This window comes from Acartia tonsa, chromosome 8, assembly GCF_053477335.1.
Source record: "Acartia tonsa isolate MP-2025a chromosome 8, ASM5347733v1, whole genome shotgun sequence".
NCBI classification, from domain to species: domain Eukaryota; kingdom Metazoa; phylum Arthropoda; class Copepoda; order Calanoida; family Acartiidae; genus Acartia; species Acartia tonsa.
Genome location: NC_137267.1, coordinates 2,848,600 through 2,872,681, shown reverse-complemented (window position 1 = coordinate 2,872,681; position 24,082 = coordinate 2,848,600). Strand labels below are relative to the sequence as shown.

At 33.3% G+C, this 24,082-nt stretch overlaps 1 protein-coding gene across 1 annotated transcript in view; it reads left to right on the top strand.

Moving 5' to 3' along the window:
* The window catches only part of LOC145325800 (uncharacterized), a 39,058-nt gene extending 18,486 nt beyond the window's left edge, over nt 1-20,572 (top strand). The window contains exons 13-21 of the mRNA XM_080168761.1: nt 1,812-1,867; nt 8,488-8,582; nt 9,266-9,286; nt 10,084-10,135; nt 10,463-10,588; nt 15,608-15,672; nt 16,052-16,112; nt 19,579-19,641; nt 20,000-20,572. Coding sequence (XP_080024887.1) covers nt 1,812-1,867; nt 8,488-8,582; nt 9,266-9,286; nt 10,084-10,135; nt 10,463-10,588; nt 15,608-15,672; nt 16,052-16,112; nt 19,579-19,641; nt 20,000-20,032 — 572 coding nt within the window. The 3' untranslated portion in view covers nt 20,033-20,572. The remainder of the gene's footprint in view (nt 1-1,811; nt 1,868-8,487; nt 8,583-9,265; nt 9,287-10,083; nt 10,136-10,462; nt 10,589-15,607; nt 15,673-16,051; nt 16,113-19,578; nt 19,642-19,999) is intronic.
* Nucleotides 20,573-24,082: the final 3,510 nt, after the last annotated feature.

Here is a 24,082-nt window from a genome sequence, read left to right as displayed (position 1 = left end):
CTAATAAAGTGAAAATCAGAGCTGGCTAAAATATATCCACCCTAACCCCTCTCGTCCTACTGGATAAACGAACTGATTGAGGTCTATATTAGCAACTTAAATTAAACGACAAATTTTCCCAATATATCGATTAGAATGGATATTTCAATTTAAAATGATGTGTGATACATGATATTACAAAAATAACCTTAGCTTTTCCAGTATTGCATCTAATCCGGTTAATTATCACTGGATTAGAACCTGTTCTAAGCCATACTGAAAAACCATGTATCGTATTCTATTTAAAAATTGTTTAACAAATAATAAATTAAAAATTAATTAACGTTTTATTGGTCCAGAATTTTCTTCTATCCGCGAAAAGATGTCTATAAGACGACGCGAAAAATAAGTGTTATCAGCAAAATAAAAGTATTTTCGTCACAGTAGTATGAAGAATAGACAGTTTTAGATTTTTAACAAATTTTATTTTTTACAAGAATGGAATTTGTCAAAATATTTTTAGTGGACATAGAAAAAAATCTTTCAACAGCTTTTTATTGTTCTTGGGGTGGCGGGGAAACATTTTAATAGTTTTTTTGGGGATGTTGTCTTTGGAAAAAAAATATTATTTGGGAGGGGGTAGCAAGCTCTCGAAGCCTGCCATCCTATCAAAACATAAAAAAAAGTTGGCAGCCAGATAACCTTTAGATATTTTTGCCAATCAACCCCCAGTATTCCAGGCCAGATTTGCAGCTGTGACTTTGGATTAAAATTAAAATTTATTTTTTTTTTAATATTCGCAAATTCGTAAAAATGGTACTTTTAAAAGAACACCTATTAAAATGCAATTTTTTTCTTATGGTTATGACTGAAAAATTACAGAGTGGTGACGCTATTGCATCTATAAATAGGATTATACCATCCTGCTGTCTACGTTCTTTTTACGTATGTAGAAGGAAGAACTATTTTCAAACATAGCGAAGCTATTTGTTGAAATCATTAAAATATCAAATTAAGAACTATTACAAGACAAATTGCTTACCATTGCATTTGAACATTGCAAATCTAAACTTAAGGGCATTTATAGAAAAAAAGCTTAAACTAACACATCCTGACGGAAAGAAATAAAAAAAACGAAAATCTAACCCCAACCATGATTTTGTTTTTATTTGAAGAGGAAGGAAAGTTTAGTCTCTAGTCTCAGTCGCCAACTACTCAGGGGCGTCCAAGCTATTTTTTAGGGGGGTACAATTTTTTTAAGGGGGGGGGTAATTCGTTTTTTTTTGTTCGAGATTTTTTATTTTGGGGGGGTATTTACCCTCCCAAAATTGTTGGGGGGGGGGGCTAAATACCCCCTCCTAAATAGTTTGGAGTGCCTACGGCACCCCCAGGGTAGATATAAATTTTTAAATGGGGGGGGGGGAGGGGGTAATTTCCACTTTACCCCCCCCCCTTGGACGTCTTTGCAACTATTATCAACAATAGCAGCCAAGCCGCTATAAAATTGAATTAATTGACATTAAAGGTTTCAGAACTAGCATCAAACAAAAAATCATAAATTACACAAGTATGACAACATTTATAAGTATCAAAGCACTCAACAAATCACTGATCACATGTTCATTTGTCATAAATCAAATATATATATATATGTAAATAATTAGGAAACCTTTCAAATACATTTCATATATGGTTTCATGTTTATAGTTTTGGTAGCATGACAGAGACACTAACAGATCAAGTCTAGAAAATCACATTTCCCCCAAAGCGTTAGGGACTGTAATATTTTTTTTCTTGTATTTTAATTATTTTATTTGAGATTCTTGTTTTAGGTACAGGAAGAAACCCTCCAGGTGGACAGAAAGATGCCCCTTCCCTTCCTGAACAGGTAACTAACATTTGGGGAATTTCCACAAGAAAACGGACACCTGTCTAACATATATAGCAATACAAATAGCATTCTACCCTTAATTTTAGGAAAACCTGCGACTGAAGCGTTATCGGCTCGTATAAGGGAAAATGAAGGGTTCTATTCTCGGCCCAAACCCCTAATAATCAGCTGCTATGTCACATTATCCTTATACTAAAGTAACAGGATGTTTGTCTGTTTGTCTGTGTATCTGTGTGTCTCGAAGGATCTCGCTAACCGCTGAACCGATCGGGTTCTCCTTAACAGGGTAGATTTTCATAAGTCCCGGGAAGGCTTATAACTATTTTCTTGGGGGGTTGGAGACCCCCAACCCCCCAAAAAAATGAAAAACACCCCCCCCCCAAAAAAAAATTTCTTTATTTACATTTTTTAACTAAAATTAAAAATGATGGGGGAGGGGCATCCCCCCCCCCCCAAAAAAAAATTTCCACCCCCCAAAATATTTTTTTTTACTTTTTCTTTTAAAATCTAAAATAAGAAATTGGGTCATCGAATTCGATTCCCCCCTCCTTAAGTGCCCCTAGAGGCCTCTAGGGGCGTAGCCGCTAGTTAACAATAATAGCAAGGGAATGCTTTGTTCGATAAACACAAATAAGACAACGGCTCTGCTTTACTGGGGTTTGTGGTCTGCAATAATTGGGCTGTTAGTGCCTTGTTTAGAGGTATACATATAACCAGCGTTGCGGAGCCGTTTGATTTTTGTGCGGCTCCGGCTCCAGCTCCGGCTCCGACCTAAAATCAAGAAAAAACTCGACATATATTTTTCCCACGTCTATTTTTGACTTTTGAAGGTTTTAAAAGTTCAAATTTTGATAAAAATGAACTTGAAAAACTTATTAGGGGCATTTGCACATGACAAAACAGAGTTACCAAATTATAATTTATAAAAAATCTCTTTATTTATCTAGTCCGGAGCCGGAGCCGTTTTTTAACGAAGATTACGGCTCCGGCACAAGCAAAATATGGCGGCTCTACGGCTCCCGGCTCCGGCTCCGCAACACTGCATATAACGTTATGAACAGACTCACGGACTTTTTCTTTTAGAAATAAAACAAATAGATGGGGGGGGGGGGTTAATTTGGGTACCTGTGTAATTTACAGTCCAATGTCCCCAGTCTACATTGCATATAAGGAATCAAATATACACAGACAGTCAAACAAATACTTGATGTAATTATAATAAAAACTATACAGTTTGGTAGTTGAGTGTTACTTAAGACAAAAATACACCCTTGGGTGCTGTAAATTTATTTCTAATAGACACAGACAAATATTCAGAATTTTTTTGTCTTAATTGTTTCTATAACCACATGGGGAGGGGAGGAGAGGTGTATGTTTACTAAGCTATATAAGTTGGAAAGAATGGTAATGTAATAATAGATTTGAAATCTGAATAAAATTTTAAGGATTTTTTATAAAATTCGTTTTTTGTATAATAATTTATCTAAAAGAAAATACAATTTAAGTTAATTAATTTTGACATCTGTGATTGGTGGATTGAAAACAATCTGCGCTCTGATTGGAGAAGCTCAAGTTGCGTACATCATTCAACCAATTAGAGCTCAGCTAGTTTCCAATCCACACATCCTATTGATTAATTAATTAACTTAAATTGTATTTGCGCTTTTAAATAAAGAATTATATAAAAAACGAAATTTATAAAAAAAATTCTTAAAATTTTATGCAGATTTCAAATCTATTATATACATTAAAATTCTTTACAACTTATATAGCTTAATGTTTACCCTTTAATTTCAATTTTAGTTTTAGAAAGAATTTTATTTAGAGAATTTTTTTCCAGGGGCGATTTCTCACAGGAGGTTGGAGGTACCCTTTTCTAAAATGGTTATACACACCTTCCCTGGACCTAAATTGCTCCATTAAAAACAGACAGACATCCGGAGATTCTTTGCCTATAACATTTTACCTAATCGCACTAGGAATCAATAGTCCTAAAAATCAAGGATATAATGATGATGTCATATAAAAATTTGTTTTAAGCTTAAAAAGTCTTACATATTATAAATGGACATAGGAACTTTCTAGCATTGATTATTAAGTTGCTACACTTTTCAAATTGTATTCTGTTACAGGAGTTATCTTGTCAAGCTTTAAATAAATACGACAATTCTAACACCCCTTTATTAAGAATAAAAGATTTTTGGAATAGTCCCTTTCGTGGCAACGCCCCTTAAGGGGCGATTCGTCGCATTTTTAAAATGGCTTTTGATAGGTTAGGTTAAGTTATATTGGGTTAGGTGATTGCCCCACAGGGATAGGCAATTGGCACCGCAGGTTTAGAGCCCCCCACAGGGTCTAGAAATAGGAGAAAAGCTACTGTGAAAAAAAAGGAAGAATCGCCCCTTAAGGAGCGTTGCCACGAAAGGGACTATACCTAAGATTTTTATTAAATGGGTCTGCCCACGAGAATCAATAGTATTAAAATGGATAAATCAATATTTGGATGTTGCACCACATTTTTATCCTATTATATAAAAAAAGTAAGTTTTTTGTCTGATGTAAAGGTTTATGGGGCGTATCCGCTAGTGTACTCTAATAAAGTGATACTTTTAGCTGGCAATCCATCTCCTATACCCTCCTCTCCTACTGGATTAACGAACAGACTAACAAATGAGATCCATGTCAGCAAGCTAAATTGACGATAAATTTTCCCCTGTCAATAGATCCACTGGTATTAATTATTAATTACAATTGTGCAAGTGCAAGGTCAAAAAAGTAATTTACGGGTAAAGGAAAATCAGCAGGGATAAGACAATAGACGATGAATTGATATACAATACATCCTCAATGATGAAAAACAAAATTACTCCTTCAATGTCCAATCGATCTTTGACAAAAGTCAATGGCTAAAATATGGAAATAAAATTGAGGGATTAGGATTGGATAAGTAAAATCTAACATAAAAAAAATATCAAAAAAAATTTCACAGAAACCTTAACTTTTGTCAATTTGTTGATCCTTTTTGCTGGGAGATAATTTATTTCTTATTTAAAGTCTGATCGCATAGCAACAATTATTTACACCAATTATTTTCTATCTATCCTATTACATAAAGTAGTAAGGTTTTTGTTGCTGACCCAGGACTGTAGCGTAACCCCTAGCGCATTTGTTCGTTGTTTGGTAAGGGATGGGATCGAATTTCGACCTAAACGTTGTCATAATTAAAGAATAAACAAGGATGACAACATCCATAAAAGCGAAGCACTGAAACGGTAGGACAAATGGACATTAACACTTGTATAGTGTCAGAACTGAATAATCAGAATGCGAATGTATAAGAGTCAAAGCAAAATTGTAAGTAAATTTGTTGAAAAAACTGTTTGATTCAGGATAATATTTATGGACATACTTACATTTTTAGGACTTGATTATAGGGTAGATTCCTCTTAGTATTATTTTTAGCGATTTCGAAAATTTGAGTACCCCCCCCCCCCCCCCCCCCCGACAACAAAATAATAATTTAAGTAAACTATTATTAGGTTGGACAGGAGGAAGGGAGGGAGGGTATATAAGGCGAGACACGAGCCTTGCCTTGCCTTGCCTCAGGCTCCTTAGTCAACCATGCCAACCAGTTTAGGATCTCAGTCCCTCACTACAAGGCAGATTGTAGTCGACTAACAAACAGCTTCAAGCTTTCAGTCTATTTATATGCAGAATTCTTACTGTATTGTTTACCCCTTTCCCCTCCCATCTGACCAACAACCCCCTTTTCCCCACCCCCTTAATGTTCTCCCTCACATCATGCGAGCACTCCATGTCCGCGTATTTTTACTGTATTGTTTACCCCTTTCCTCTCCCATCTGACCAACAACCCCCTTTTCCCAGTCCCCTTTATGTTCTCCCTCTCGTCCGCATATTTTTAGCAAGAACAATTTTGTTTGTGGGTTGCGTAGCAATATTTAAAAGAAATAGCCTAACCTAGAATAGTTTTTTGAAATTTAGAAAATTAAAGTACCCCCGACAACGAACATCTGTGGCCGCAGCGCTCGGCTCCCTAGCCTATAACCTAACCTAACCTAACCTAAAATAGTTTTTTGAAATTTAGAAAATTAAAGTACCCCAGACAACGAACATCCGTGGCCGCAGCGCTCGGCTCCCTAGCCTATAACCTAACCTAACCTAACCTAAAATAGTTTTTTGAAATTTAGAAAATTAAAGTACCCCAGACAACAAACATCCGTGGCCGCAGCGCTCGGCTCCCTAGCCTATAACCTAACCTAACCTAACCTAACCTAACCTAAAATAGTTTTTGAAATTTAGAAAATTAGAGTACCCCGACATCAAGTTGTGGACAAGAGAAAAAGGCAAGCTTCAATTTAATTCAATAACGTGTCCGTGCTGTGGAGAAGCCTCGCTTCGCTCGGCTTCCCCACACAGCACGGACACGTTATTGAATTAAATTGAAGCTTGCCTTTTTCTCTTGTCCAAATCTTTTCCTCCTCCCGCAGACTATCCAGACTGTCGGGGGGGGGGGGGGGGGGGTACTCAAATTTTCAAATTGATAAAAAAATTTTGTAACAGGATAACGCCGATTATAGAGTTGCTTCGCTTGTTACATTATACTTTGTTGTCCAAGGAATCAATATACCAAAAATCAGATCAACCAGATGATTAGTTCACATAAAAATTTGTTGTTAAAAAAGTAAAAAAATCAACATGTTTAAAATGAACGTACGGACATTTTGGTAATGATTATAGAGTTGCTACGCTTTCTAAATCGTACCTATCTACTTAAGGAATCACCATGCAAAATTTGAAATCGATAGAACAATTCTAACATGCCTAAATTAATTTTAAAAGCTATCCGTGACGGACGGACGTACAGACGGACCGACCCTAATTATAGAAAAGCTTCGCTTTTAAAAATATGTACTCACTGTTATTATGTAAGATGCGCGAATTTATTACTGAGAGTAATAGGGGAATGGCTCGGCCCGAAACGGCTGTATCTCTTTACCATGTACAGTAACGACTTTCAGACACAGGTCATGCAATCAAAGGGTTGGTTATCTGCATCAGTTGGGATGTTAGTACCACGGGATCTACTAAAAGATCTGACCTTATGTTGTTATCAGAGATATTAATCAGCTGTAAGGGTTTTCTTTGTCCTTTGAGATCTCGCTAACCTCTGAACCGAAAAAAGTTCTTATTTTTTAGGATTTCGGACTGTTCAATTTTGTGATGATTGTCTTGATAGCTTGAATCACAAAAATATAAATTTATTAGTAAGGTTAACCAAACTTTTAAGTTAGGAACACCCAAGGATCTTAAGGGGAAAACAATTGATGTACATATCCCGTTTCTGTAGATATAATTATTGCACGGAAAGTTTGGACACTGGTGATTTGTAAAATCAGGGTTTAACAAAATTCCCTGAATTTTTAACCAACGAATGAAAGATCGTGTTCAAAACCGATAGGGGGCCAGTATATCTATAATACAAAGTAGAATGATGTCTGTCCGTCCGTCTGTCTGTCCGTATGTCCCTTAAGATATCGGTAACCACTGAACTGATTGGATTCTACTCTTCATGGTATATACCTATTGTTCCTGTGGTGGTTCTAAGCTATTTTCTTGGGGGATGGAACACAACCCCCCCCAAAAAAAAAAATAAAAATTCCCCCCCCCCAAAAAAAAAAAAATCTGGAGAAACTACTTCACATAAATTATTGGCAGCAGCACCAGAATTTATTTTTATTTTTTAAAAATTACCTCATGGGGCAAAGCGGCTGGGGGCAAAGCCGATAGTAATTTACAATTTAAATTCCCAACATTACCTTTTGTACCTTATGAAGAAGTCTAGATTTTTAATATTATTAAATTACACGTGATTTCTGAAACATTTCAATATCGATTATTAAGATATTTTTCAATAATGGAATTATTAAAAGTAAGAATAACAAATAATAAAGATGATTTGACTTTTTTTGAAAATCAAACAAAAACTTTAATTTTAATGTAATTTTATTAAAAAAATGATTTATTGCAATGTAGGCTTTTATAATTTTAATTGCTATGACATTATTATATTAATTTAGTAGCGAAGTCACTCTAAAATTCACTTTGTCTGTCCGTAAGTCAGTCAGTCCGTAACACTATTTGGGAAATGTGATTTTCTCGGCAATAGACAGCTGTCTGTTGGACATGCTTCAAAAGACAAAAACCTCATTATTTAAAGGTTTCGTGATTTTTATTGAGTTTTGCGTATTATTGTCTCTTTCTTTTCTATACTATAGTAATAATATCTGCTCTATAACTTATTTTTGTCCGTTTATTCATTCCATGACTTTTTTTGTTGTTTGCTATTTATTGGTGAAGTCATACATGTTTTTATTGCTTTGTTAGGCATTGGTATATTCCAACCAAAGACCTATCCATCCATCTATCTATCTATTTATAATTTTTATGGTTGATTTTTTACTAATCTATCTATTTATTTTAAGGCTGCTATGTTATGTACTGGAATTATTCAGCATGAAGAAAGAATAAACCTTTCCATCTCTATCTATTTATTATTTTATGGTTGATTTTTTACTAATCTATCTATTTATTTTAAGGCTGCTATGTTATGTACTGGAATAATTCAGCATGAAGAAAGAAAAACCTTCCAAGAATCTCTAATTAATACCTGTCAAGAAATTTATCATGAAAGGTGAAATCAATGTTAGATTTATGGGGAAAAATATCACAAAACCTCTCTCAAGTATTTATATTATAGTTTTAAATACTTATATTTTGTATGATGACTGACAGGCTGGTGGTCAAACTAAAATACATTCTGGAAACAGCCGAGAAAATAGAGGTACGGACTAACTGAAGGACTGACAGACGGACAGACATCGTGAATTATAGAAGAGCTTCGCTACTAAAAAGCAGGGCTACTATACAAATAACTAGCGACGGCGCTTTTAGCATCTAGGTGCTCTGTATTCTAAGGGGTGAGGAAAACATGTAAATTTAGCCTAAAACCATCGCAAGACCACAATCTAAAATTGAAATACATTAAAACAATCTATGGCATAATTAGCTTTAATAAAATAGAGAATTTAATCGGTTCAGTAGTTATCGAAATCTTAAGCTATATACAAAAAAAATTACTACTTTATATAATCAGCTATGCCTCTTTTTGACTTTCTTTTAAATTCTATATATTGCTGAATATTGAATACGTTGCTTCTATTTATCTATCAATGTCAGTTTATCTGTCTGTGTTGGTTGATTTCGCTTTTATGTATGTTATCATCCTTGATTATTTATTTCTCTTAAACATTAAACATCTTTAAACATTTAATTTATTACTCATAAAAATATTTATGAATATTTTTTTTGTTTCAGAGAAAGAATTTTACGACAGGAATATTTTCAAATATTTAATGAATGTTAATTTTAATTTAAGAATTTCAATTATTAATGAAGCAATTCTTGTAAAAAATTTAAAATTTAGTCAAATATTCCTAAAGATTCGTCGTATTTTTAAAATGGCTGTTGATAGGTTATTTTAGGTTAGGTTAGGTTATTTTGGGTTAGGTGATTGCCTAACAGGGTTAGGCAATTGGCCCCGCATGGTTAGAGCCTCCCGCAGGGGCTAGCAATAGGAGAAAAGCTACTATGAAAAAAATGAAGAATCGCCCTTTAAGGAGCGTTGCCACTAAATTGACTATACCCATACAATGTTTTATAACCACGTTACCATATTCAACGCAATTTTACAGATTTACATTCAAAGTGAGTAAGAGGAAGGCAAAGTGAATTAAAGAGTAGATGAAAATAAGGGAACAAATCAGTGAAATTAAGGGACGATTATTTGATAGAAATCCCTTCAAAAATTGGATTAGGGGGATTTTTTGTTTTTTTGGGGGGTTGGGGGTGTCCCACCTCCCAAAGAAAATAGCTTAAAACCACCACAGGACCAGTATATATATGTTTACCCTGAAGAGTAGAATCCAATCGGTTCAGTGGTTACTGAGATCTTAAGGGACAGGCAGACGAACGGACGGACAGGCGGACAGATATCAAGCTACTTTGTATTATAGATTATCCCTCCTCTACATTAGTTAATTGGTTGGACACAACTTATTGTGAAATTTAGTACCCAAAGTTTTAAAGCCAACTCTGGGTACTTGAATTAATAGTTTAAAAACATGAACACAGGACATGACAAGATGGAACTCCTATATCTCATTTCTTAATCATATGTATGGAAAGGTAATATTTTATTCTTAAAGAATAATTTTCCTATATGACATCGAAACTGATTAGAACAGATTTAGATCCATACGTACAGACATACCGACGGTCAAGTGAGTTATAAAGTTATATACAATGATCTGTCTATACTAAGTAGCAGCTGAGAAAATCACTTTTCCCGGCCTACACTATTACGAACTTACGGACGGGTGGAATTATAGAGTAGCTTTGCTAAGACAAAATGCGTGGTAGGGAATTTTTTTGCTTCATTCAGACGAATATTCTACTGCGCAGTGTAGATGAGCGAATTTTCTTAAAAGATTAAATATGAATTATCAATTTCAGTTAAAAAGACGTCAGCTACTGTATGTGGAAAGAGGCGAGGGTATAGCTCCGAGATTTGTACTGCTGTCTCTTCTGGCAGAGTGCTGTACTTGTACTCTCACTTCCAACCTACAGTACTTATCTGAGGTACCCCAGCTAGATAGATACTTGTACTCTCACTTCCAACCTGTAGTGCATATCTGAGGTACACCAGCTAGATAGATACTTGTTCTCTCACTTATAACCTTGCAGTACTTATCTGAGGTACACCAGATATATAGATACTTGTACTCTCACTTTCAACCTGCAGTACTTATCTGAGGTATACTAGATATATACATAGATACTTGTACTCTCATATTCAACCTGTAGTACATATCTGAGGTACACCAGATAGATATATACTTCTACTCTCACTTCCACCCTGTAGTGCAAATCTGAGGTACACCAGATAAATAGATACTTGTACTCTTACTTCCAACATGCAGTACATATCTGAGGTATACCAGATAGATAGATACTTGTACCTTTACTTCCAACCTGCAGTACACATCTGAGGTACACCAGATAGATAGATACTTGCACTCTAACTTATAACCTGCAGTACTTATCTGAGGTACACCAGCTAGATAGATACTTGTTCTCTCACTTATAACCTGCAGTACTTATCTGAGGTATACCAGATATATACATAGATACTTGTACTCTCACTTTCAACCTACAGTACTTATCTGAGGTACACCAGATACTTGTACTCTCACCTATAACCTTCAGTACATATCTGAGGTACATCAGATAGATAGATACTTGTACTCTCACCTATAACCTGCAGTACTTATCTGAGGTACATCAGATAGATAGATACTTGTACTCTCACTTCTAACTTGCAGTACTTATCTGAGGTATACCAGATACATAGATACTTGTACTCTCACCTATAACCTGCAGTACATATCTGAGGTACACCAGGTGATAAGATATTTGTACTCTCACTTCTAACCTGCAGTACTTATCTGAGGTATACCAGATAGATAGATACTTGTACTCTAACTTATAACCTGCAGTACTTATCTGAGGTACACCAGCTGGTTAGATACTTGTACTCTCACCTATAACCTGCAGTACATATCTGAGGTACACCAGATAAATAGATACTTGTACTCTCACTTCTAACCTGCAGTACAAACATACAAACAGACACACATACAGACAGACATACAGACGGAAAAAAGACGGAAAACAGACAGACATACAGACAGACAGACATAAAGACAGACATACAGACAGAAATACAGACAGACAGACATACAGACAGTTATACAGACAGACATACAGACATACAGACAGACATACAGACAGATATACATACAGAAAACGGAAAGACGGAAAGACAGACAGTTAGTGGGACAATAAGAGACAGTAAGAAACAGTCAGAGAGACAGTCAGACATACAGTCAGACAGACAGAAAGACAGACAGTTAGTGGGACAGTAAGAGACAGTCAGACATGCACTCAGACAGACAGACATATATACAGACAGACATTCAGACAGACATACAGACAGACAGACATTCAGATTAGCTCCTAAAACCAATATAGGAAGACGAATATACGCTGTAGCTAAAATTATTGTTTATTTGAAAAGTTACGAACGTAAGCAGATATTTTTAATTTCATAGAAAAACAAGAATACCAAATTCTTAAGATCTAGATAGTGTTCAAAATCTTGGAAAATAATTGCAAGAAGGTGTAAATTATTCTGGTACCCAAAGTTTTATAACTACCTTAACCTATTTCTTTGTCAAATAAATCTTTGGGTAATTTTGGTAAACCGCTTCCCAACTACTATTGTCTTATCCCTTAAGATCCCTGTGTATTGCAGACAACCTAAAATTAATTGCAACACCTTTGTCTGAAAGTCTTAATAGTACATTTGAATGTTATAGAACGTCAGTAAGTCACCCCTAATTTATCATTTTAAGTATTTGACAATACAGCAGTGGTAAATTTTCAATGTCTTTATTGTGGCATGTTTTAGGTCATTGCTAGATTTACAACATTATCAACTGTCGTCATTATCCTTATGTAAAAGTAACAGGATCTCTGTCTGTCTGTTTGTACCAAAGGATCTCGCTAACCGATGAACCGATATGGTTCTCCGTTACAGTATACTATCTTGAAGACTTATAGATGCCCCTAGGGGCCGGGTCCGCTAATATTTTATATAGAAGCAATGTCATGATTTTAAATGAATTAATATTATTAATAGAGTCGCTTTCCCTCTAAGTATAGATCACCGAAACAACTACCCCATATTTTTTATTGTATTTAACAAGGTGTAGGAGAAAAGTTTTTTGTTATGCTTAACCCCTGCTGGGCTAATCTGTATCCAATATGACCTAACCTAGAGAAAAAACACTTACAGACGAAAACTACCCCACCCACCCCCTAATTATTTTAAATTTATAAAACTAAGGGAGGGGGGGGGGGTTTCAGTGCTCGACTAAGTACTTTGAGAGAAACTGTATAGCAATAGAAAATTGTATGCGCATTTCTTTACATGAAAATCAATTATCCTAAAAATAAGTTATTTTATTATTAATTATTTTCAATTTAAACATTAAACACAAAGATAAAGGGAAATGTAATGGGTTCGAGATTCGGCCCAAATAGCTTTAAAAGTTCGTGCAATCAAATGGTTGGATTTCTATGTGATTTTGGCTTTAAGGGACAAGATCAGAACGATTTTTTTTCTTTCTGAAGTTTAAAATCTCAGAAACCGCTGATCCAATTGGTCACAGCTATTTTGTTGATATTTTTTTTATCCGTTCTTAATTTGTTACGCCTTTTAATATGCTAAAATAATCGTTTGTATCTGGGGTTTATATGTCGGATCTACTGCAGTTCACGGTAAAATATTGCTGGTAACGAATATTGCCAAAAAATTATGAATTTAAAAGGCTGCTAGCTGCCAAACGGCTGAACGTACATATCATGCCCGCACACTGCTTTGGGCGGCATAAGAAGGCTTGCAAATAATCTGGAATAGCCATAAATCAATAATGCAGAATTATCTCGAAGTGAAGAGAAATCCGCGAAAAAGGCCTATTATACGTTTTTTTTTCTTTAGTGAAGCTTTCCCTGTGCATCATTGGATCTTGGCTATTCCAGATTATTTGTAGACCTTCTTATACCGCTTAAAATGGTGTGCGGGTATAATCTGTATGTTCAGCCGTTTGGCAGCTAGCAGCCTTTAAAATTCATAGATTTTTGGCAATATTCGTTAACAGCAATATTTTACCGTGAACTGCAGTAGATCCTATATGTCTGTTTAAGAGAGGACAGGGTTTTTTTTCATTAAAATAATTATGATACTTTTGTGTGGGTTTCAAATTGGTCTGAAAGGATCATAATTTATGACCAGCTGAATTCTAGTTTCCAATTTTGTACGTATCACCCTCATCCTATCTCAATATTTATGCTACTAGCTAAAAAGCTTCAAACTTCCAAAAAAATCAAAATTTAAAATTTTGAATGTATTATAGTGTATAAATGCTTTTTTTCCCTTTCCGCCTTTCCCTTGGACCGGAGTAGCTGAAAATAGTTGGGTTATCTGTCGTACAACTTCGGATATTAGGGGAAAAATGGGTAATCAATTGTATGTTTATCTGATTTCTGTTTTTTTTGCGGTAAAAATGAAATATACAAGGATGACAACATCCATAAGTAACAAAGCATAAACAACGGTTTAACAGCAGATGTGTAGAGCTCTTAATTGGAAATTTATTTATCCAATCCATATAAAAAGAATCTTTCACAAATAATATCTCATTTTTTATGTTTATATTTTTGTAAAATGGCTGATAGACCAAAGTACCATGGAAGCTCAAAGGTATCTTAACAAATAAATGAGAAGTCTAACTCAAATAGCAGCTGAGAAAAATGAAAAATGATATATGATTAAAACAGTTTTGTTAGACCCGAGGTGAATAAGGCTAAAATACGATGCTATACATGGGTTTTTAGGCAAAAGTTTTCCAAAACACTAATCTCATTTTGTGTGTGGGTTTTAAATTCTAATTTATATTGTATGTGGGTGGAAATGTTTGAAATGAAGATTGAAGAATATAAAATATTTAGTTACTTAAAGTTATTGTATTTACTTATTCATTCTTTATTCAATCAATCATTTTTTATGTTTTTCTTGAATTTTGTACAATTAATTAAAATTAACATACTAAAATATTGTTGAAGACTAAATCTACAGTATGGGTTATTTTGTTAATAATGATTGAGGATGTAAACCAATTCATCACCAATTGTCTTTTCGACCAAGATCCTTGGTTTATAGGGCTATAAATTTAAAGGAATGGTCAAATAACGCAACAGGGGTTGGCGCTATACAATACAGATCACAACCTGCAGGATCATGCCTGGAACCTTGAATCGACTTGGATACTTTAAAGTTGTATAATTAATATTTTATATCGTTTCGTACTTGGATTTGTTATTTTAGTGTTTCTGTCATTGTAAATGATTCTTAAAGTTAAAATAATAGGTTTAACCTTTAACCGGAAGGCCCTGTCGGAAGGTTTGCCTGCACTCAGTGCCCACCAGTATGTTTTTCATTTCTGCATTAACAGACAAAAATTATAAAATTATAAATTTATAGTGCCTTTGAAAAGGGGATAAATTAAAAAACTTTTGGCCGAAAAATCCCGAATAACGTCATATTGGAATAATGGAGTATTCTAATATGACGTCATTTGGGATACTTCGACCAAATTTTTTTAATTTATCAATTTTTTTTGGTCTAAAGAGCTTCAAAAACTATAAGGGGGGGGGGGGTGTCAAAATCCCCCGCCGCTAGGCCTTTAAGGGTTAATAAAAAATATGGGTATAGTCCTTTTCGTGGCAACGCATCTCAAGGGGAGTATTTTTCACAGTAGCTTTTCTCCTATTTCTAGCCCCTGCGGGGGGCTCAAACCATGCGGGACCAATTGCCTAACCCTGTGGGGGCAATTACCTAACCAAATATAAGCTAACCTAATTTAATATAACCTATAAAAAGCCATTTTAAAAATACGACGAATCGCCCCTTAAGGGGTGTTGCCACGAAAGGGACCATTCCCAAAAAGAATATACATTGATCGTATGTATGTTTAGGTTGAGACAATGTTCGGTGTTTTGACGACCATAGGACGCGACCTCGAGGCAGAAATGCCGGGCAGGTAAGTTAATGTTATACAAAAATGTCTGTCTGCTGCAAAGTATCTCGCTAACCGCTAAACTCATTGGTTCTCTTTTAGAGGGAATCTTCCACTAGGAATGCATATTTTCTAAATAAAGAAAATTGGATTAGAAGGTGGATTTCTATCTAGATCGATGTACAAGGGTTGATTATAGTCCCAGTAAGGTTTAAGGCTATATAAAAAAGAAATTCCACCCTCATGTTTTCCAAACCCAATTATTTTTTTTGCGGAGGGGGGGGGAGAAAATATATTAGAGACTGGTGCAACTGTCAGGGAATTTTTATACACAGAACACCCAGTGCGAGTTAGGCAAAGCACGTTTTATAGGTATTGTCAAATTATTATTTTATCTTTGCAGGATGACTTTATTGGTGACCTGTCTCAGAGAGGCTTTTCTTAACTATAGGCTGAGCCCACAGGTAGATAGATAAAAAGATTGATAGCTAAAAAGATAGACATATGAATAGATAGACATATGGATAGATAGACATATAAATAGATAGACATATGGATAGATAGACATAATGATAGATAGACATATTATAGATAGACATATGGATAGATAGACATATGGATAGATAGACATATGAATATATAGACATATGAATAGATAAACATATGAATAGATAGACATATGGATAGATAGACATATGGATAGATAGACATATGGATAGATTGATATAAGGATAGATAGACATATGAATAGATAGACATATGGATAAATAGATATATGATTAGATAGACATATGGATAGATAGACATATGAATAGATAGAAACATGGATATATAGACATATGGATAAAGAGATATATGATTAGATAGACATTTGGATAGATAGACATATGAATAGATACACATATGGATAGATAGACATATGAATAGATAGACATATGGATAGATAGGCATATGGATAGATAGACATATGGATAGATAGACATATGAATAGATAGACATCTGAATAGATACACATATGGATAGATAGACATATGAATAGATATACATATGAATAGATAGACATTTGTATAGATAGACATAAGGATAGATAGACATATGAATAGATAGAAACATGGATATATAGAAATATGAATGATTGACTATGTAATTTATTGATTGATTGATAATTGAATAATTGATTGATTTATTGATTGATTGGTAGATAAGATAAGATATGCAAACAAATATACATATTTATGGGATAATTCTATTATTTCGTCAGACCGTCAGTCTTATACCAATATGAAAATATGATTTTCTAGGCTGCTATTAGGATAATTTTCACTAAAGATCATCTAGCCTACAACCAACTTGGTCCGTCAGTCCATTGATGCTACAGCAAAACATTTAATACTGATAAAAAAACGTTTCATTACAGTAAAAAAATCTATTATCATATGTAAATACCTTAAAACACAATAAATGATAGTTCTCAAAATATGAGTACGTCAGTCTAGTTTGTTAGAAGCAAGGCACGGCAGCTGCAGCAGATTAGAGGCGCATATGCAAGGAAAGGGAGAGGACAATGGGCCGTTTATTACACTATAGTCCCCAAAGTTTTATAATAACGTTTTCTTATTCGTTGACTTAACAAATTTAGAGACTTTTAATACATTTTAAAACGTTTCAGCAATTAATAGTAATTTACACAATGAATAATTTTGTGTATCATCATTGGGGATGTGCAACAATTTATCGGTCATTGTCTTAACTCTTTAGATCCATGCGCACTTGTCGGCAAGCTGCAGATTTCCTTTTTTATTAAAAAGTCGACAGCTGCAGAAATGCATTGGCTACTAACAATTCATTCAAATACTGTTGGCCTAAACAGTTTTTAATTTTTTTTCTATTAACGGTAGACAAAAAATAGCGGATAATCGCCGCGATAGAAAACTGCATAATCAGTCGCAGTCGCATTGGCCAATTGAAAGCTGAAGCCACAGCCACAAACCAGCCGAGCAGAAATAAGCAGCTGCCGAGCCCTTGTCACAAATATTATTGACATGCTATTAACATTCTTAATAAAATGTTATATTGTTATTCATCTTTTATTTATCCCTAAGATACAAGAGTACAATTTTTTACATTGATCTTAAGGGATAAGACAATGAACGATAAATTGATGCACATCCCCAATAATGATAATCAAGATTACGCCTTCCATAGACTAAAACTAGTGACTGAAAAGTTTGGAATTAAAAATAAAAACAGAGGGCTGACACCCCCCTCTGCACTACCTTAGAGTGCCCCTAGTGGCCTCTAATGGCGCATCCGCTCCTATCATAAATAATTAATAACTTTTTTAAAATTTTTTAAATCTTGAGAATAATAGATTATTGAAATTTTATTTATAATATTTAATTCTTGATATTGCTTATTATCTTTTTCTAAAGAAAAGTATAACAAAATCTCTTAAATTGACAGCGGTTTTTAGATTTAAAAAGTGACATTCTAACAAAATGGCGGACTTCTATACATACCCTAATTTTAGAGAAGCAACTCTGCTAAAAAGAAGGCGTTTGATTATAAGATAGATTTTATCAGTATACTAGCTAGAGTACTTGAAAATCTGGTGCAACATCCAAATAATAAAATATTGGTTAAATGAAGACTACCAAAAAATAATGATTTCTTAAGAATTTTTCGAAACAAGAATGCACGTGGTCTTAGAAACGAAACATGCATATCAGTACTTTAAAGGATGGTTTCCCTCAAAAGTACTAGTTGAGTTCAGAACTCCCCCCCCCCCCCAAATTATTTGAAATAAATTGAAAGTAAGTGGGAAGGCTCAGCTTTTCGTTTATTTGTTTATTAATTACTAGCGGCTTTACCCCAAGCCTCTAGGGGCTTTGCCCAAGTGGTGATTTTAAAAAAAGTACCTTTGGTGCGGCAACCACCACATTTAAATAAAAAATGGGGGGGGGGGGGCGGGTTTTTTTTTGGGGGGGGGGGAGGTCATGGGTGTCCCACTCTCCAAGAAAATAGCCTAAAACACCACAGGACCAGTAGTTATATTCCTTGAAGAGTAGAATCCAGTGGTTACCGAGATCTTAAGGGACATACAGACGGACGACGGACATAGGTATTGGTATGTAATATTGGGCACTGATTAGCGCCACAAGGTCAATCCCTAAGGGGGAGTTTAAGTGCATTACAGACACTTTGAGGTAAATTACTAAAGTAATTCTGAACCAAATAAATTAAAACATAAGCATGTACAACAATGAACATTTAAATCTATCAAATTAGTAAAAGATTGAGTCAAACGGTGAGGAAAGAGGACACTTATAGAGATGATACACATTCAATAATACTGAATTTAATCCGTTAATTAGCAGTATAATCTTAAGATTAACAAAATATAGATTTTAAATATTTAAAATACTGTTTTATAGAATTTTAAATCTATAATCCTAAAAGGTTGCTATCAGAGAGGGAGGGGAAATTTAGCTGTAAAACAAACTGTACCCAAAGTATTGTTAACTTAATAACTTTGGGGACTTTTCTTAGATGTTTATTAGCAAGTCAAACTATCAATTAATTTTGCTATGATAATTTGGGGATTACATCAATCTATCATTCATTGCCTTATCCCTTAATTGATCTATGTTTTTCTTGTTGTTTCTAATATAGAAAAGGTAGAATGTAAATTTGTATATATGTCTGTCTATCACCAATCAGGGCTTGGCAGCCGCGCGTCAGCCTCCTGTAACCTTAGGGAGTCCAATCTTTTACAATTTTAAAAAACTCTTGACTATTTTATTTCCTTTTAAAGGTTGTTTTATGTAGCTACTTAGCAGATTTTTAAAGGTTAGATTGACTCGTTCACCTTCTTTGAGATCTATAGTAATACAGATGTTCTTTTATTTTATGTATTTTTTGTATTTTTAGGTTAGCAAACTTTTGCTCCAGTTAATAGAGCTGGAGGCTGCTGGCTGGGCTCTACCTGCACAGGTATAGATACATAGAATGATAAATGCCTATATAAAATCGGTCAACCTAAAGCTTATTAAGGTCTATCTAAAATTTCCAGAGGTCGACCTATGTCCCTTGTGAACTAGGCTATTATGTTTGGTGTAATAGTAATGAGTTTACAGTCCAAGGCATTCTTACTATTAATGTCACGCGGTAGACATAGCAACAGTAGATAACATGTTTAACTTTTAGCGTTTAGCAAGCAGGCATACCGTATTTAAGATAGTTAGAAAAAATCTCATGAATACTTACAAAAATTGGTAGATCAAAAATTTAGTTTTTTTTGTATTGTTCATGATAGTTTTCAAAGCCATGAGATCAAAATTTATTTGTTTAGGCTGTGATGTACTACTATCCCGGATCTACATAGTTTTTATCTTCTATGTGATATTATATTTTAAATCAAGTTGGAAATGCAAAAGCAGTTTGGTCGGTCATCTAGTGGGAGGGAAAGGAAATTAAACTCTGAATTATACTGTTCAGCAAACTATTATAAATATAGGTTTATATGTTTTTGCGATGTACATCAATTTATTTGAAGAACCTAAGAGGCTGCCAATGCGATAATACTGTTTTTTTTAAGAAGTCTTAAATTTGTAACCAATGAATAAGAAAACATGTTTTCTCAACAATGTTGGCATCATTTCATGGTTAATTTATAGTTCCCACACACAACCCGAAAGAAAAATGCAACAAGTTATACTGCTTTCCATTTTTGGTATAATGATAGGCAACAGCTTAAAACAGCTTGTTTTCCCTGTTCAGTTTATTAACTCTTTTGTATTTCCAACTCGATTCCATATTTTTATTCATGTATATAATAGTTATTTATTGCATTGACTTATAGACACCTTTCCTGGGGTATTTACATGAAAAATTATAGATGCTGTGAGTATTGGTGCAAAAAATATGACGTAACAAAAAAAATTAGCCAATGAGAGTCCACTACCATTGCCGCCATTGGTCAATAACAGCCTCTCATTGGCTAATTTTTTTTGTTACGTCATATTTTTGCACCAATACTCACAGCATCAAAATTATATGATTAAAATCAGTTTTGTTGGCCCTGTGGAAAATTGTCTGTAATACAATGCTATATATGATATTTAAGTATGGTTGAGAACTGGTTCGAATCCAGCGGATATCTATTGGGTTCAAAGCCATACTGGATAAGATTTAAATGTATTTTGTCAATTTACCACCCAAAAAAATCACCCTTATTAAACCTTTTAAGCAGTGTGTTAAAAATTGAATTAAGTTGTTGAAAATATTTTATTAAATAGCAGTTATTCAGGGCTATAAATATGTAAAGCATAGGAAAACTTAACTTTTAGGCTAGACTAAGAAATTTTATGAAAGTTGTCCCATTGTTTTTGTAGTTGTTTTAAAATGGCAGTTTCTGTATTGTAAAAGTTATCGCAAATATAGGTATTAAGTAGTTATGGAAAAATTTGCAATATCTGTGAATTGAAAGTTGTCACAAATATAGGTATTAAATAAGCTATTAAAGTTGTAAATTAAAGAGAGTTAGGCCTTAAAATTAGGTATAGTATAGGTATTTGACTAGCCAATAACTTATATAAATTGTCTACAAATAACTTAGTCTGTTAGGTATGAACGGCTGGACCGATTAAGTTTAGATTTTTAGAATGAAATAGATGGGTGAAATTTACTTTGTAATTGTATCAAATCTTAATCAAATTTAAAGACATTAAAATAATATCTATTTCTAAATATTAAATTTAGTAAAATTAGATTCTTCTAAATAATTAAAAGACCAAATGTTTTATATATTGTAATTAATATTGTATTTTTAATTTAGAGCTTTATATTAAATGTTATGTTTGTATTATAAAAATATGTATAATGTAAAAGAAAGTGTATAAGTACGTAAGAAATATATAAATATGAAGAAAAAAAATATTTGTCAGCTTTTATTTAACAAAGTTAAGAGAAAAAGACGCATTGTATTCATGGAAAGAGGGGACATAGGAATGTTTTTTTACACAAGTATCCAAATTTTTATGATAACGTATTCTTACAACTTTGGGGGCTTTTATTGAATTTTGATTGGCTGCTTCATTAAGTTGTGTGTCCAAACGTTTTAACAAGAAATTATTATCTACAGAAGTGTAATTTTGTGTACCATCATAGAGGATGTACAATGTACATCATTATATCGGCCATTGTCTTATTCCTTGAGATCCTGCCATAGTCAACTTTAGCAAAGAGAGACCTACATTACAAGCTGTCAATCGGCTATTTGCAAAAAAACAAGGATGACAACATCCAAAAGAAGCGATTACAATAAATCATGGATAACCAAATGAACAAAGTAGGTTTTTAGTTTTAGTTGCTATAAAAATATATATCAGACATGCAATAAATTATAGAAATTCACAAAACCCTAATAATGATTGGAATTTATGACCAAAATCTGCCTGTGAATTATTGAATATTTATGAAATAAACTAAATTTTTCAAAAATAATCAGTTTTGGAAAAAATGAAGAAAAAAAATATTTTTGCTGCTTATATCAATATTGGCTCTTATAGGTTTTTTTTGAGAATTTCACAAATTATAAAGAATGTATTCTCTTTTTGTACCTATCATCAGTTTTGGAATTCTAATAATTTAAAGTAGTAAGGTTTTTTTCTGTATTAAGCTAAAGATCTCAGAAATGGCTGGTTGTCATTAGTTCAAGGCTTTATAAATGCCATGGGTTGGTTTAAGGCTATTCTATGCAAAAGACGTGCAATCAAAGGGTTGCTTGTCTCTATGATGTTGTGTGGTGTAATCATGCACTTCATTGGCACGATTTGGTTCAGAAATACACTGAAGACCTAATGTTGAATTCCCTCTTCAAGAAGTTATCCGTTTTATAGGTAGCTAAATGAAAAAAATATATTTTGAAAGTTGTATTCACTTGTATGAATATGAAACAATTTCTATTTGTGGTTGAAAAATCATAGAGAAAAAAATAAAAGAGTTTTGAAAGAGTATATCTGCCAATCTATGTTTTGTTTTAGATTAAGAAATTGTATTCTTCACTTTAAGTAACTATTCTATAATCCAGTAAGAAGAATTAACGGTGATACTGAGCATAAGTTTTTTCTGTCTCTTCTTTTGTTAATCTATGGTTTTAAACTCTGATTCTTTAATACCCACTCTATGGTCCATTATCTAAATATAAAATGGCTTTTATTGCAGATTTTTATCATGTTACTCTTTGTATTAAAAATAAGAAAATGTTCTTTACTTTCATTCTTACTGTATGGTACTGAATTATATAGTTATACTTTGGGGTTCATTGATATTGTGATGAAGTTACTCTATGGTTTTAAAATAAGAAATGTTTTAATTACTGCTTATATCTAACCACTCTATGTAAGAAATAACATGGGATTAATCATCAATTCTTTACATTGATACTTTTGGATTTTGAAATAAGAAAATGTTCTCCACTTTAATTGGCTACTCTATGGTAAAAAAGGTAAAAAAATTGTTCTCTCCTTTTGTAATATTACTCAATAATGGTCCTTTATTAAAATACAAAATGGCAATTAGTGTCTATTCTTTCTTATATTACTCTTTAAAAATAAGAAAATGTTCTTAACTTTAAGTGGCTACTCTATGGTACTATGGTAAAAAAGGTAACATAGTGCATATGTGTTTTCTCCTCTTATAATGTTACTCAATGTTTCTTTGTTAAAATACAAAATGGCTTTTAATGTTTATTCTTTATTATATTACTCTTTAAAAATAATCTCCACTTTAAGTGGCTACTCTATGGTACTATGGTAAAAAGGTAACATAGTGCTTATGTTTTTTTTTTCTCTCCTCTTATAATGTTACTCAATGGTCCTTTATTAAAATACAAAATGGCTTTTAGTGTCTATTCTTATATTACTCTTTAAAAATAAGAAAATGTTTTCCACTTTAAGTATCTACTCTATGCTAGTATGGTAAACAAGGTAACATAGTACATATGTTTTTTCTCTCTCCTCTTATAATGTTACTCAATGGTCCTTTATTAAAATACAAAATGGCTTTTAGTGTCTATTCTTTATTATATTACTCTTTAAAAATAAGAAAATGTTCTCAACATTAAGTGGCTACTCTATGGTACTATGGTAAAAAAGGTAACATAGTGTATATGTTTTTTTTCTCTCTCCTCTTATATTGTTACTCAATGGTCTTTTTGGGTCTATTCTTTATTATATTACTCTTGAAAAATGAGAAAATATTCTCAACTTTAAGTATCTACTCTATGGTACAATGGTAAAAAAGATAACATGTGCATATGTTTTTTTTCTCTTTCCTTTTATAATGTTACTCAATGTTCCTTTATTTTAAATACAAAATGTCAATTAGTGTTTATTCTTTATTATATTACTTATTATTCATTATTAAAGATAAG